Source organism: Apus apus, chromosome 2 (genome assembly GCF_020740795.1).
Source record: "Apus apus isolate bApuApu2 chromosome 2, bApuApu2.pri.cur, whole genome shotgun sequence".
In the NCBI taxonomy this organism is placed as follows: domain Eukaryota; kingdom Metazoa; phylum Chordata; class Aves; order Apodiformes; family Apodidae; genus Apus; species Apus apus.
In genome coordinates this window covers 122,124,715-122,140,873 of record NC_067283.1, presented here as the reverse complement: position 1 = coordinate 122,140,873, position 16,159 = coordinate 122,124,715, and the positions used below count along the sequence as shown (strand labels likewise).

Here is a 16,159-nt window from a genome sequence, read left to right as displayed (position 1 = left end):
TTCTCCACATATAATTAACATGCTTTCATAGTGTAATCATTCGGTTTTATTTAGCACACATCCTATTTTGATTTTCCTTTAATATCACCTTTTCAAGCAGAAAGAAGTCACACACCACCAGTTTTACAGCATTATCTGATCCATAGTAAATGCCAGAATTGAATTATCATTTAGAATTTTTCAAATGCCTTGTCAATGTAATTTAAAAGAAAATAAAATGCAGGCAACAGTGCAACAGAAAGGAATTTTACTTTCAGATCAGAAATACCAGAAAAAGTATAAGATTCATAATGTGCTTACAAATTGTTTATGTATTTAGCAGGTTTTCTTATGATAAAATACATTCCAGAAGTATCTAATGACCACAGAGTTAGTGTAACAAAGCAAATCAGCCAGATACTGGAATTAATTCCCAAAAAATATATTCTCAGCTTGTGTGCGATATAAAGTAGCAACATAAGAGGCTGGATCTTAGACAAAAGTATTATGAGTCATATGTAGAGAAGAAAAAGAAAACTCGTTTCAATATCTGATTTTCTAAAAATTCTCCTTTCAAATATCAAGGTACTGAGGCAGTTACTGGCAGCTGATACCAAATTGTGTTCTTATGTTAGGAGTGAGTTTTATCCAGCCAGGCTCCTTAAGAAGGTGTACCTAAGACAGGGGACCACATTTCATCATTACACAGGTAATCCAAGTCTTAATTCAGACATCTAAATTACTACCTAGTATTGGGTAGAATTAATAGGTTACAGTGCACTTGTAAGAGAACTGAAACAAGGAGACTTGCTGATACCAGAGACACATCAAATTCTGCAAATGTTCAAGACAAATAAGGCTAAGCAAAACCACAGCATTATTATCTGAAGTCCTCTGCGCTGATTCTTAATGGAAATTATGTTATGCTTGCCTGTGAGGGGAATAATTGTCTCAAGCAGCACTGGTACTATAATAGGAAATTAATTCTAGGAATACCAGTGTACAATGTCTAATAATTGGGCTGTATTCTTGTGAATTTCTCAGGCAGACAAAAATTACTGAATGGTGGAATGACTGAATGCTGTGTTACAGCATTAGTGAATTAACTGGCCGAAAGCCAAATGACAACAACAGCACTGATGTGAGAGTGACCTTTGAGGTCACACTGCAGCAGACCGAGTCTCAGAGACTTAAGTGAACATAGCTAGTTAGCTTATGGTCAATTAATTATTTGAAATTCCATATTCCATTGAATATGGTAGTTATTACTGTCAGCTTTGTCAAGGGAGACCTAAAGGAACTGCATGTTTCAGAGCATACTGCATACAAGAAGAGCTTGTACAACCATGGAAGTGCAACCAGTTAGGATATAAATCAAAACAGGGAGATCTTCACCAGACCTATCCTGAGTGACAACTGCAGCAACACAAAGGAAGGCAAGTGTTACCTCAGTGGCACAGGCCCCTGGGATACTGAGGTCCCAGCTATGCCACAGAAACCTGATGACTACAGCTTGGCTTGCTGGTCTCCTTGTTCCCTCTAGATGTTCCTGGCAGTTCCAGCTAGGAGAGACAGCTCATGAATTTTCAGTCTAGTTTGACAGTGGCTACAGCTCTAGTAGCTACAGTGACTGGAACCTGCCAAAAAACCCTGAATGACTGTATCTCTTGTCAGAAATTAAATAGACTAAAATATCTTCATTTGTAGATGTCATCATTTTCAGTTATTGCTCCATTACAAGCAAAAACTTACTTCTAAAGAGCTTCCCTCCTTGAGCTCACAGCTTTGTCGTTTGACTTGACTTCAGCTGCAACAGCCTCTAGACAGAAGTACAACAGTTGTACCTCTCTCTGAAGAGGATACAGCTCCCAGGCCTTTCACACCAGCATTAGTGGTAGGATACATGTCCAAAAACTTCTAGAAAATTACACTGAAAGTCATAAGTTCTATGCCTCACTCTCTGAATGAACTGAAAGAAGGGTCAGATAAATTTCATTTCTCTCTCCACCTTACATACACAGTCTTTATGTTCCAGTTCTGCATTACTTTTCATAGAGTTGGCCTATGAAGCTCAGCTTTCACCATATGGCAAATAGCATTCATAATATAGCATTATCATGCTATAGGTCTGTGTCATACCTTATAGCTAAAGCTGAAGATTGATTGATTATAAAGAAAACAAATTGCAAACTATATCCCCAATAATTTTTCCAGAACTCTGAAACGTATTTTCACTGAAAAAAAGGGGGTTGTTTGATCAAAGATGTTACAGATGTTCCACTGCATGCAAGTTAACAGACTTCACTTAGGCAGAACTCTCATGAACAAGGTGGGCTCTTCCTGCAAAGCAATCTGTTCTCACACTAAAGGTCCACTGCAGCCTTTTCTAAAGACTACTGTAGACAAGCATCAGTACCTCCTTACTGCACAAGTTTTGGTGAAATATGAAGAAAAAAAAAAGGTGCATTATTAAGCTGTCAGATTGCAGTACATTTAACACAGTTTAATTGCTGTTTAATAATTGTGTTTACTGTACTTACAGTCTACAAACACAACAGTAATTGTGCTGTTTCTCTTAAACAAAGAAAAAGGGAAGTTTAATTTTTTTATCTGCTTTCATCAGTATGTGAGATAGGCCATTTTTTCCTTCATCTAAAATGCTGGCAGAGCAAGCTGGGTGAGCACTGCCAGGTGGTTTATGATCCCTTGTTACCATACCATACATACCAGCTAGGTGTTTTTCCATGGTTTGAAGTTCTTTTGCTGCTAAGGAGTCCTTTAAGAGTTTCTGCCTTGGGGAACCTCCAGGTCTGACACTCATGGCATCCAGGGTCCAAGCTGTCTGAGACTTACACAGATAAAAATAAAAGGGAATAACTTTATCTAGTTTCACACGTGAAACAATACAAAAATTTATGTCCAAATTTAGAATAGTGAGTCCAGTCCTTCTTATGTAGAATATATAACAAAACGCAAAATATTACAAAGTAAGTCTTACCTTAAGTAACATCTATAGAAGCCATTGCTTAAAATCAACAGTTCTAAAGTAATGCAAATACATATCCTTCACACGAGTTCTTGTTCCACGCTGAGACATCATAACAGGACAAATTCTTCAATGATTTACATTTGATGCAGCTCCAGTTACTTAGTGGGGGTTGCACTTACTTTAAATTACCGTAACATTTGGCACCATATCTCTGCAAAGCAGCACTTCTGGGAATATAAAAGAATTTTCTAATCAAAATTGCCTGTGCTGTTTCATCACTGCAAGAAGTATTCCTTTCAGGAACAGCAACTAAATCATCAGGGCAACACAGCAGTTTGGAGAGGATGCCAGCAAACAGACCACCTCCCCACTCATTTCACTATTCAATGGTGTGGTATTCAAAATCATCTGCATTGCATTTTCTGGAACCCACTCAATACAGTTTCAAGAAATTATATTAAAATATACTACTAAGTAAACTTGGTAAGTTTTTTTAATGCTTATTTGAAATACACACACACACACAAATATGACCAAGTGTGCAAGACTTAGTCATAAAAACAACAAATAAAAACATTAATTAAATGATTCTTAACGGCCTATCTGAAATTTTTCATGATTACCTTTCCAAAACATTTTATCTGTGCTCTAGGGAGTTTTGTTGATTTCCCAAATTTCCTAAACAAACAAGGCTTATGCAATGGTCTCATTGTCATTCACCTCTTACTGATTTTTTAATCTTTTGGTAAATTAAAAAACATTTTTAGAGAGGGTTTCAAAGATGTTAAGATGATGCAACTTCAGGGCGAAGAAGGAGTGAGCAGAGGAAGGAGACCCAAACTGGTGGCACTGGTCACAGAAGGAATACAGAGCTCTGCTGCTAGCCAGTCTGCCAGGCTGGAACTGCATCACCAGCAGACAGGTGGATTGTCTGTTTTTATTAACTCACAACATTTTAGAACACTAATAACATTTTTTGATTTGCCAGTTGTTTATACTCTAGCTCTGCTTTGGTTAGTTACCCATATTTAATCCCAGGGAAATACACAGGAGCGGCTCAATAAAACGGTAAGTTGATCAGAAGTGGAACTGATCCTGCAAACACATTTATTTCAGACATATCACTAGACCTGACTCACCTGCTCCCTCATGAGATTTTGAGCATTTGTCACTTCAGTCCTCATTGTGAATTCTCTATCCAAATCATAATCTGACTTGTTGAGGTCACTAAGAATATTAATGTGTATTAAATTACATCTCTAGATGTTCACTTCTAACAGATATTAGTTACCCAATATCTGTCTCTAAATGGAAGAATATTTTATTCTTTGAACAATTCCTCTGAAATAAATGAAATTAAATAAGAGATAGGAAGGAATATAGCCTGTAACAAAACTCTAATATTTTAACTTTCAATATTTTTTTTCAATATACTCTTGTCCCCAGATTTTTATGGTAGAAAAAGGCCATTTTAATATAAATTTTATAGTGTATATTTTCAAAATGGGGGAAAATTGGCAGGATTTCAAGAATTACTATTTTGGGAAAAACATCCCCAAGGTTATAAGGATTAATCCTTTTTGAATATCCAATTTCATGGACAAATATAACTCTGATGAAATATGGAATAAAAACTTGGTAATACTTGAAGATCAAACTGCTCTTCTAATGTTCTAAATTCTGATTATTCAAGTTTATCATAAGCAAGTTTTCATGGTTTTTCAATATGTCTCCAGCCTCTTAAAACCACAGATTTCAAGTTGGACCCAGTAACAGGGTCTCAATCTCCCTCCTTTATTTTCTGGAGATGAAATAGAGTTACCTTTCTCTTCTACAAACCTCTACTCTTTCTTTTTACAGTCTGCCTGTTCCTCCTACTGTACCTATTTCCTTTATGCATGGCAATCATGTAAGACACATACAATTAAGGTGACTGTCTGAGTAAAGGTACCTCAGCCTACAGCCTGAGGTAGAAACTGAGGTAAATGGAGAAAAATGATACTTTAATGGCAATCATTACAATAGTGCTTTAGACGTTTGTAAAAACATGAGCAATATTTAAATTAAATCAATTGCAAGGAGACTCCAAATCACAAAGATCATCAAACATGAGCAAAACCTTTGCAGGTTTCATTTAAAAATCTTGTGTAAGCTCACATCATACATGGAGATGTAGGCATGAGTACACACAGGCACACACAGGCATGTCCACACAGGCATTCAATGTGTATCTGCCTTCACCCTGCTAACACAAAGCCAGAAAGACATACAAAATTCACGTTCAGTTCTGGATACAGTACAAATACACAAATTCTTAAAAAGAATTATCATTGATTGTATATTATTTAAACCAAATACATTTACATATGTTCCTCCTTAGTACATATTGTTAAATGTTCAAACCCTCTCTCAGACACACAGTTCCAACACCCTGTGAAATTAGTGAGGTGACTTTGGACTAATTTTTTTCCCAATTTTATAAGTCTTCCTGCGGATCCTTCAGTTCTATGTAACTTTGTCAAGCAATAGCTTCACAACAGACCAGAACAATATTGCACTACTACTTAAAGAATATCACAGAATCTTAGGAGTTGGAAGGGATCTTGAAAGATCATCTAGTCCAACCCCCCTGCCACAGCAGGGTCACCTAGAGCACATCACACAGGAATGTGTCCAGGCGGGTTTTGAATGTCTCCAGAGAAGGAGACTCCACAGCCTCTCTGGGCAGACTGTTCCAGTGCTCTGTCACTCTCACAGTAAAGAAGTTCTTCCTGATAACCACATGGAACCTCGTATGCTCCAGTCTGCACCCACTGCCCCTTGTCCTGTCACTAGACATCACTGAAAAAAGCCTGGCTCAGTCCTCCTGACACTCGCCCTTAACATATTTGTAAACATTGATGAGGTCACCCCTCAGTCTCCTCATCTCCAATCTAAAGAGACCCAGTTCCCTCAGCCTTTACTCATAAGGGACATGCTCCACTCCCTTCATCATCTTTGTGGCTCTGTGCTGGACTTGTTCAAGCAGTTCCCTGTCCTTCTTAAACTGAGGGGCCCAGAACTGGACTCAATATTCCAGATGCAGCCCCACCAAGGCAGAATAGAGGGGGAGGAGAACCTCTCTTGACCTACTAACCACAGCCTTTCTAATACATTCCAGGATGCCATTGGCTTTCTTGGCCACAAGGGCACATTGCTGGCTCATGGTTATCCTCCTGTCCACCAGGACCCCCAGGTCCCTTTCTCCTACACTGCTCTCCAGTAGGCCAGCCCCCAATCTGTACTGGTACATGGGGTTGTTCTTCCCCAGATGCAAGACTCTACACTTGCCCTTGTTGAATTTCATCAAGTTTCTCCCTGCCCAACTCTCACTCACTGAATGGCAGCACAGCCTTCTGGTGTGTCAGCCACACTTCCCAATTTAGTGTCATCAGCAAACTTGCTGAGGACACACTCTGTTCCCTCATCCAGGTTGTTGATTAAAACATTGAATAGTACCGGTCCCACTACCGACCCCTGAGGTACTCCACTAGTCACAGACCTCCAATTAGATTCTGTCCCATTGACCAAAACTCTCTGACTTCTTCCTTTCAACCAGTTCATGATCCAGCTCACTACCTGATCATCAGGACCACACTTCCTCAGTTTATCTACGAGGATGCTGTGGGAGACAGTTTCAAATGCTTTACTGAAATCTACCACCCTACTACCATCTATCCCTTGGAAAACCACGTTGACTGCTCCTGATGACCCCCATGTCCTTGATATGCCTAGAGATAGTGACAAGAACAAGCTGTTCCATCACCTTTCCAGGGTTGGAGGTGATGCTGACCAGTCTATAGTTACACAGGTCCTCCTTCTTGCCCTTCTTGTAGACTGGAGTGGCATTTGCTGTCCTCCATTCCTCAGGCACCTCTCCTGTTGCCCATGACTTACCAAAGATGATGGAGAGTGGCCTAGCAATGACCTCCACCAGTTCCCTCAGCACCCACTAGTGTATTCCATCCGGACCCATCGATTTATGGATGTCCAGACTGCTTAACTATTGCTTAACTTAACATGAGATATTTAATATTATCAATTAAATTTAGTGATAAATTATGTACTTATAATAACGACTTCCAGTTTCCCACTTGATAGAATGTAATAATGATCTAAGAAAAAAAAATAAATAAGAATTTATTATGACATTAAAACTGTAGTGTAACCGTATTTTTGTTCCTTCTCTGAACCTAGATATTTCAGGGCTAAACCAAACATTTTTGGATATATATATATATCAGATAATGTTTTTTTCTGTATCTCTAAACAATACTGAACTTTTTTTTTTTTAACATTTTGAGACTATGAGTTCATCTAAGTGAATAATACATAAACACAGACAGAGGTCCTCAGTGTCTCCAGCACACAATTTATGCAACAGCCTTATTCCTAAAAGATAAACACAAGCTGAAGGTAAGAGATGTTATCAAGGAGGCTTTGGAAGCATGTCAGTTCAAATGTAAAGATGAATGACTTTATACAGCTCCAGCAGAATTCACTAGTGCTCCTTTTCTCCATAGGATAGATGGCAGTCATGCAGATAAGTCACTTAGGAAATAGATCCACGCTTGCAAGCCATTTACTTAAATTCCACTTCACCAACAACTATCCTTGTCTACTGGCCAGGAATTGCAGAGATAAAACACTGTCAGTTAACTTGGACTTTAATGGTAATGACAGTAGAAAGTAGTTGAAAAATGCATGTATGAAGCATCTGCATTAGAAGTTATTTCAATTCTTTCAGTATCTTTTAAACTACAATTGCCCTTAATCATTCATTAAGCTTTACAAATATTTGTACAAATTTATAAATGGCCTTTTTATATTAACAAGATTAAGAAGATCTAAATATGAGTATGTTCCTAAAAGACAACCTTGTCTTTCAAACTTGTAGAAACAGCTCTGGGCCGTGCTCATCATCTTCAAACTTTGAAGGTGAAGAAATGTCTCTTTTCACCAGAAATACGTTCAAACAAAGGGTACATTTATCAGCTTTTAAGGTCAACTATGTTTCCATTTCTTAAGTGGTTTTCTTCACATATCATCATAATTTCTTCACACACAATGCATTAATTAATGCTTTCTCTACTTGGATTACATAGCCAAGTTACCTCTAAAATAAAAAATGGCAAACAATAAAGCTAAAGCTTTATTGGTACTGTGAGCTTCTAGAAAATACTGTAACTTAGTGGGAAGGCCTCAGTGGAAGAGAAATACAATTAAGGAGGTTATTAATAATAAGAAGAAAGTTTTTCCTATACCACTACAGATGCTTTAATCTGCAGCACACATCAGTGTAGCTTTTAACCCTAAACAAACTGTAGATATGAATGGCTTGGTATCACGATTAAGCTGACATGACACAGGCTGTGTAATACCCACTGATGACTGGGGAGTTCTACAGAGGTGCAACATTTCAGAACAGCTAAGGCCAAGAGGAAGGGCTCCAAATTACCTATAACATCATCTGGAAATGAAGTGCTTGCTGACCAAAAAAAGTGTTACTAAACAAAGCAGCACTATATTTCTATGTAATTTTGGCCTGCTTCAGATTAAACACCCAGGTACTCACCTATATGTCCATGCACGCACACACAGCCTGTTTTGGGCATGGGAACAGTCCCCACCTCACAAAAAAAATGTTTCTTCTTTTTTAAAGACTACCTGAGTTGCATGATCACAATCAAATGAGTAAAAGGAGGCAAAACCCAATTCTTTAGTTCTTGGCAAGTTGCAAATATATGCAATGCATTTTGATTGAACTTTTTCTTTTGAGTAGTTTTGCAAATCAAGTGCAAATTTCATTAGTAACTTTAGGAGATAATCATGTAAAACAGACAACCATGCTTAGCTGTCTATGTATAACGTACCATTGCTTTGCTGAATATCTTAAATAATTTATACAGACACATTTGACAGAGAACCCTCCAAACACATGAAAAATTTAAATAATTTTTGTGCAAGTGCCCCTTCCATCCTGATCAAGCAGCTGGCATGGACAGTTGTTATTCATGAAGCTGTCCTGGTTTGATCAGCAAAACTTTTTTGTGCAATATTTTGTTTGAAGATTCTCCATACAACATTCATTTTCTGTAAGAGTTCACCAATTGTTTAATCTTTCAGCTTCCCCTGTCCAAGGACATAAGGTGAGCTACTCGACATGGGTTTTTGGTACCATAAAAATAATACACCTCTCAGAGTTCTGTTCTATTTGAAATGCCATGTAATTGAAATTGCAAGCTTTTTGCTCCCCATGGCAGTCAGCCAGCACATTTTATGCTAAACCTTGCACTGAAAAAAATGATAGTTTGAGTTAACTTACACAGAATTTTTCTGTTTACCAGCAAGAAGGAAGGAGGAATAATGTGGGCACCTGGGAATCGCATTTGTTTCAGTTTCTGAAATGTAACCAAAATATTTTTTTTCTAAGCTTCGGTCCTGTTTTATTTGCTGTTATTTGGACTAACATATTTTAATTTGTCATGCCCAAGCAACCAAAATTTTAGGTCAAAACAAGGCACTCAGTGACCTTTTTTTTTTTTTTTACATACAATTTTTGAAAGTTACGAAAATACTTTCTATTTAAAATAGCACTGTAGAAGATTAAATATTTTCAAATAAGAATATTTTCACTCCAGAAGACATCTGCCACCCTATTTGCCCCATGGAATGTCTTCTTGGAAGCATTAACCATACACTGCATGCCACGCTTGCTAATGGGACTGAAGATCTGAACTTGTGAGGAGTAGGGGGTCCTTTCTGGAAGGACTCCTTACTCCTGGGGGTGCAGGCAGGGAGAAAAGGCAGCCACATGCCAGGCAGGCACACAGGGGAGGCTAAAGTTTTTTAATAAGAAAGACACAGAATCACTAAAGCGAGTTCAGAGAAGGGCAACCTAACTGGTGAAGGGGCTGGAGAACAAATCCTATGAGGAGAGGCTGAGGGAATTGGGCTTGTTTAGTTTGGAGAAGAGGAGGCTGAGGGGAGACCTCATTGCTCTCTACAACTACCTGAGAGAAGGTTGTAGGGAGTTGGGTGTTGGTCTCTTCTCTCAAGTAAATAACAATAAGATTAGAGGAAATGGCTTCAAGTTGCTCCAGGGGAGATTTAGAGTAGATTTTAAGAAGAATTTATTTACTGAAAGAGTGGTCAGGAACTGGATAGGGCTGCCCAGGGAGGTGGTGGAGTCACCATCCCTGGAGGTATTTAAAAACTCTGTAGATGAAGCATTTCAGGACATGCTCCAGTGCACTTTTTTTTTTGTTTTTGATTTTGTTTTTATCTTGTTTTGTTTTGTGGGGGTGGGGAGGTGTTGATGGTTGAACATGGTGATCTTAGAAGGTCTTTTCCAACTGTGGCAATTCTGTGATTCTGATAATATGTAACATGATATCAAGAAAAATAATACCAGCAGGTACTTCTCCAAAGTAAGAGAATTTCAAAATTAAGAAATCATTATTTTTCAGCTGAATGTACAAACTCCTATATTATGGAATTTGTTCTCCATAGTGGAGGTCTCAACCAAAGAGCTTCCAGGTACATAATTCAAATCACCTACTTGCAGGGAATATCACTTATTTCCCAAGAACGTTAATTTATATTCTTCTACTGTCTTGTGTTGTTAATTGAGCTACAAGTAAGCAAACTTAAACATTCACTGTCTTTTTGGACTATCTGTGAACGAGTTGCACTAATCTAATCCTATATTATTATTATTATTTGTATAAAATACTTAAAAATATTAACTTTAAGTGCCAAATTTCCAGACACTTACAAAAGTAAAATTGGATTTAAACATTTTGTATCGGAACCCACTAATTTTGTGTGTATAATATATAAATATGACCTTTACAATCCATACTACAGCACACCACTGCTGTTCCCAATGTGGCAGTGGAAATTTAAAATACTTATTTTAAAGACTAACTTGCTAAATATGCTGAACAGTGACCCCAATCCAGCAAATAATTTACAGATTCAGTTAAATACTGACATTTGAGTGATTTAGAGCTGTCCATTATACTCAAACTTGTTCAAGTAATTAAGTTACTTGTCAGCATTATTCTCAGGGGAAAGAGTGGGAAAAGCTAAGAAAATTTCTAACCATTACAAGTTTAAATCATGCATCACCAGAATACAGCTGTATTCAGCATACAGAGATAGCAAGAATTAAAAGTTAATTTTTTTCCTTGCGCATGAAGCCTCAAATAATTTCAGACATTGAATTACCATTAAGGAATTTCTGTATTTATCACAGAAAATCCATTTGCATGATCCTTCTAGGAAGGCAACTGAAGAGCTCCAAAGCAGTAGGGAAAATAGCAGAAAATTTATTTAAAACAAAACACCATTATACAACAATTCATTAGAGTATTTTTCCCAGAGTGATAAAGAGCAGAAGCCCAAGGCAAACTAATGCAGAAATTCCTTTTGCAGTTGAACAACTTTCCATGGTTTCTGTTACACTTGAACTAGTTTTCCTTACACGGATAATTTGCAAAGAAAAATACACCTTTTTATGTGCACGTGCAAGGCAAGATGAGTGAATGCAAAGATTCACATAAGAAAACCACTAAGCCTGAGTCCTTACATCCAGGTGATAAAAGAAGCAACCGAGAGGGAAAGCAAAGGCTACTTGATGTGAATTGCCCTGTGCATGTCCCTTCCTTCTTTCTGTAAGTCACTGTAAATTTACTAACTTTGATACCTTTCTTTTCCATTTCTGACCATTTCAGCCAATCTGCTTATTCCCTAGTATCACTTTGGTGCCTTGCTAGCCAAGCATTTATAAAACTAATTCACAGAAACATAAAGTAAAACAGCAATAAGAGTTCGCCACACTCCAAAATCTCAAGAAAGAACTTTGCATTTTGCCCAGCACTTTTTGGTACACTAAATATTTGTCAGAAACTGAGCCCTGCAGTAAACTAGGATCTCTAAGGACATTTTGAATGCTTGCTTCCAATTGCAAAACTCTTGGGAAGAGTGCTGATTCCTGTATTTCAAACCGCTTTTTATTAGCTTTACTAATCTATTGATTTAGCAGGCCTTGTTTGGGACTGTGCAGCACAGAAATTTTAAGTTCTTGATTTTTCAAATATCAACTCTCATTATGAAAAATAAAGTGTAGGAAAAAATTCAATTGAAAAGGTTTAAGGGAAAAATTACAAAATTATAGGAAATAATTACAAAAACTTCTAGATTCTTCAGAAATAGAACAGTAAACATGCACATAGTTACAAGAAAATTATAGTATAAATTACATTAACCATGTTATACACATAGATGTTGCCTTCTTTGAAGTAATGGTATCCAGATTACTTTAGTCTTCACATCAAAGATCTTACATGTGGACTTATACATGGGACATGAAAAAAGAACCCACACAGCTCTTTCCTAAAGATCCTTATGCACAATTCTTGATGCTTTACCCTGCAATTTTTCTCAAAACACTTTCTGAAAGGCCAATGCACTTTTAAAGAAAATCTGTAAAATACACATGAGTAAAGTGAAACTATAATCACAGAATCACATATCGTCATGGTTGGAAAGGAACTCTTGAGATCACAGCGTTGAACCATCAGCACAAAAAAAACCCCACAAAACAAACCACACACAACACAAACATAACAGAAAAAACACACAACCATACACACCACCAATAAACACCCACAAAAAAGCCCCTGTAACCTCAGCCAACAGAGCATGCCCCGAAGTGCCACATCTACATGTTTCTTGAATACCTCCAAGGATGGTGACTCCACCACCTCCCTGGGCAGGCTGTTCCAGTGCCTGACAACTCCTTCAGTATAGAAATTATTCCTAATATTCAACCTAAACCTCTCTCGCTGCAACTTCAGTTCCCTCAGCCGCTCCTCGTATGACTAGTTCTCCAGACCCTTCACCAGCTTGGTTGCTCTCCTCTGGACACACTCCAGAACCTCAGTGTCCTGCTTAGAGTGAAGGGCCCAGAACTGCACACATTACTTGAGGTGCAGTCTCACCAGTGTTGAGTGCAGGAGCATAATCACTTCCTTACTCCAGCTGGCCATGCTATTCCAGATGCAGGCCAGGATGCAGTGGCCAAGTTGAGCTCCAGCTGGGCTTTTGCCTTCCTAATTTTCTCTCTGTATGACTTAACGAGATGTCTGTATTTCTCTTGAATTGCCAGTGGATAATGATCCATTTAACTTGCAAAAAAACCAAATTACCCTGGTGGAACATAGTACCAGTATTAAACATGGCACACACCTTGAACCAGTATCAGAAATTTTCACATGCAACATCTACATCTGAGTGAATGTCATTAACCCATTTGTCCAATTTATTATAAATGTCTGATCAACATCATATTTCCCTCATCTTGTACCTTCCGTGGTATCTCATATCTCATATAATATCTGAAAATTATTCCAAGTCATGAGAATGTGTTTTTATAGCAATTCTGAAGTAATTTTACAGGCGTATTTCCTGCTGTTTTGAAAGATTTGTGGGAATTCATTGCAAGAATTTATCTTCACAGCCTTCCCACAAGTAACCTCAGTTCTACCTCTTTATTTTATGTGAAGATTGCTAACGTCTCAGTTATTAGGGAACCATAAAAGAGATCTCTGTTATTTCAGAGCAGTAGAAGGCAGTAACAGTTGGATTGTTTTTTTTCTTTTAAAGACAAACATACAGTATTGGACAGTTGAATCTTATTCTGAATAACAAGCCATTTGAAAGAAATTAAAGTACACAATCAGCTAGCAATACACTATTCAAGCAAGAGCTTTAAGACACAAAACACAAAAAACAGCCCGCAAGCAGATAAACTAAGTTACTGGTTTAAGCAAAGGAATTTTCCCAGAGCTCAGGAAAGTGAAGCTAGCTGCTTTTGCCCTGGGGAGATGTTGGGTGGGCAGAGCAAAAGCTGCAACTGCTCTTCTTGCCTTGGCTCTGCAGCACTGGCAGTAACAACAATGTGGCTTTCAGGGACTCAATCCAGGCAGATTTGCTGCCTCTGCGAAGTGTCTATCTGTGAGGTTCTTGCACTCCAAGTTCTCAAGGAGCTTTAGGAATTAAGCTGGAACTCTATCTGCCAACTTCTTTGATAACTCTGGTTGGAAATACTGTATGCTCAGTATTAGTTTTACTAGTAGTATTTAATCAGCTGCCTGAGAAAGTGCTGGAACAGTCTACAGTGTCTTTTTTCTTTAATACTGCCCTTTTTTCCTTAGCTAACAAATACTGAGCCCTTCTTTTCACTTACTTACCAGCACTGAAGTGTGCTATACAACCAGTATTGCTATGGTTGAAAGGGAATGAATGTGTCCCCTTACAGCTCTCCAAAATTTAGCAAAAACAAACAACTATTTTCAAGTTATTTGCCTTAGGAAAAGAACAATCTCTTTAACCTATTTTCAAATTTCTGATGGAATACAACCAGTGTCAAAATTCTGATAATCTGTTTTTTCAAGAAGTATTTTAATGCTGGTTATATTTTCTTCAAATGGCAAATATTAAAAAATTTGTTTAAATTTCAAAATAAAAGAACTAGTGAAAATACTACCAAGCATAATATTCCATTCTTTAAAAAATATATAAATTAGCCACGCATTTTAAAGAGATAACTTCTGTTATTAGTTTCAAGGCAAATGTTACCAAAAAGCTAAATTATCATTGGGCTATTATGTCATATTACATAATGAAATTTAGAGTTTGAATTATTTTGTTATCTTAATTTTGTAAAATTGACTATTATCTGGTAAAATGGGTATTTCACTAATATTTATGAACATACAGACATGCTATAAAATGACTGCACTTTCAATGGGAGTTCTATATGTAAGTCCAACAACATATAGTTTTGTATGAGATTAAAATAATTTTTTTATTAATATTTATTAAATATTAAGCTTCCTAGAATGAAAAGAACAAAACAGCTACAGAACTAAAAATTGAGAACAGTTAGGGAAATTAAACTTTCTTCTTTCTAGGATGACAGTGCTGGCAAGCACAACTTTTATCATTATGCAAAATCTAATTTTTATCAAACTATTTTTTTAAATTACAGGATTATCCACAAGGGAAGATACTTACAGATCCTGCCACTTGAGAGGCACTCTGAAATTCATCAATATCTTCTGTAAGTGTTTCAACCCCAGATACCTGAGCTGTTTCAAAGAGGTATAAGAGAAGTAAATAATTTTAATTAAGTAAACATTAGTCACTTTGAAAATAAAATTACTGCATATTAACTGCTAGGAAGGTAAATGTGGCTACTACAAATACACTGCTTTTCAGTTACACTTCAATGGATTTTAATTTACGTCTGATTTTAATTTACGTCTGATTTTAATTTATAAGCTTAATGCAATGTGGAACAGTGTCTTTAACACATTTAGAGTGATAAGCAAGCTTCCTTCATCTGCAAAGGTGTCTTGTAGGTTATTAATTATTTTTACTAAATAGTTTGTCCTTTCTACAAGCGAGTAGTGGAGCTTTAGCTTTAATGTAATCAATCTAATTAAATGTAATTAATTCCCTTTAACTAACTAGAATATAGTTAAATCCTTGAAGTAAGCAGTTCTGGTCACTTTAGGCAATGTTTAAAACCTAAGCAAAATTTATTTTTTGCCCACACTGCCACATTTGTAAGAAGTCTCACATTTGGTGAGAAGTCTAGAATACCTCTTTGAATCATATATAATGATCTAAAACAAACTGTATGTCTATGTCAGAGAAAGCAATTTCCAAGTAACATGCTATGCACGCTTTGCCTGACAGTCTGCTAGGCACTTAGATGCTGTTCATAAGCAGCCTAAGAAAACAAGATGTCGTGATCTTCCCTAGATACTGCTGTTATTCAGACACTTAGCAGGGAAGTAGTTCTGTTTCCAGAGTCCCCTGATTTGTTAACTCATACTATACTTACTATAAAGACAGAACTATACTGAAGTACAGCAGCTATGGTTACCACATGCATTGCAAACACAAATTAAAATGAAGGAAGAAGAGGTGATGATGACCCAAAGTTGTGGGCAGAGAACTGTGCAGGAATTCGGAGATGATGCCACATTTTTGCTACCTCTATATCTAGTTCTCAGCTCTAATTCCCACATATTTACATCCTTATTATTTTTTATGCTGGTCATGCAGTCCCATCTG

General features: G+C 37.1%; 1 protein-coding gene across 1 annotated transcript in view; it reads right to left on the bottom strand.

Annotated features, from left to right (window-relative positions):
* The window catches only part of C2H8orf34 (chromosome 2 C8orf34 homolog), a 173,323-nt gene that overhangs the window by 19,112 nt on the left and 138,052 nt on the right, over nucleotides 1-16,159 (bottom strand). Inside the window, exons 10-11 of the mRNA XM_051612173.1 lie at nucleotides 15,092-15,165; nucleotides 2,707-2,827 (exon numbers count right to left, since the gene is read on the bottom strand). Coding sequence (XP_051468133.1) covers nucleotides 2,707-2,827; nucleotides 15,092-15,165 — 195 coding nt within the window. The remainder of the gene's footprint in view (nucleotides 1-2,706; nucleotides 2,828-15,091; nucleotides 15,166-16,159) is intronic.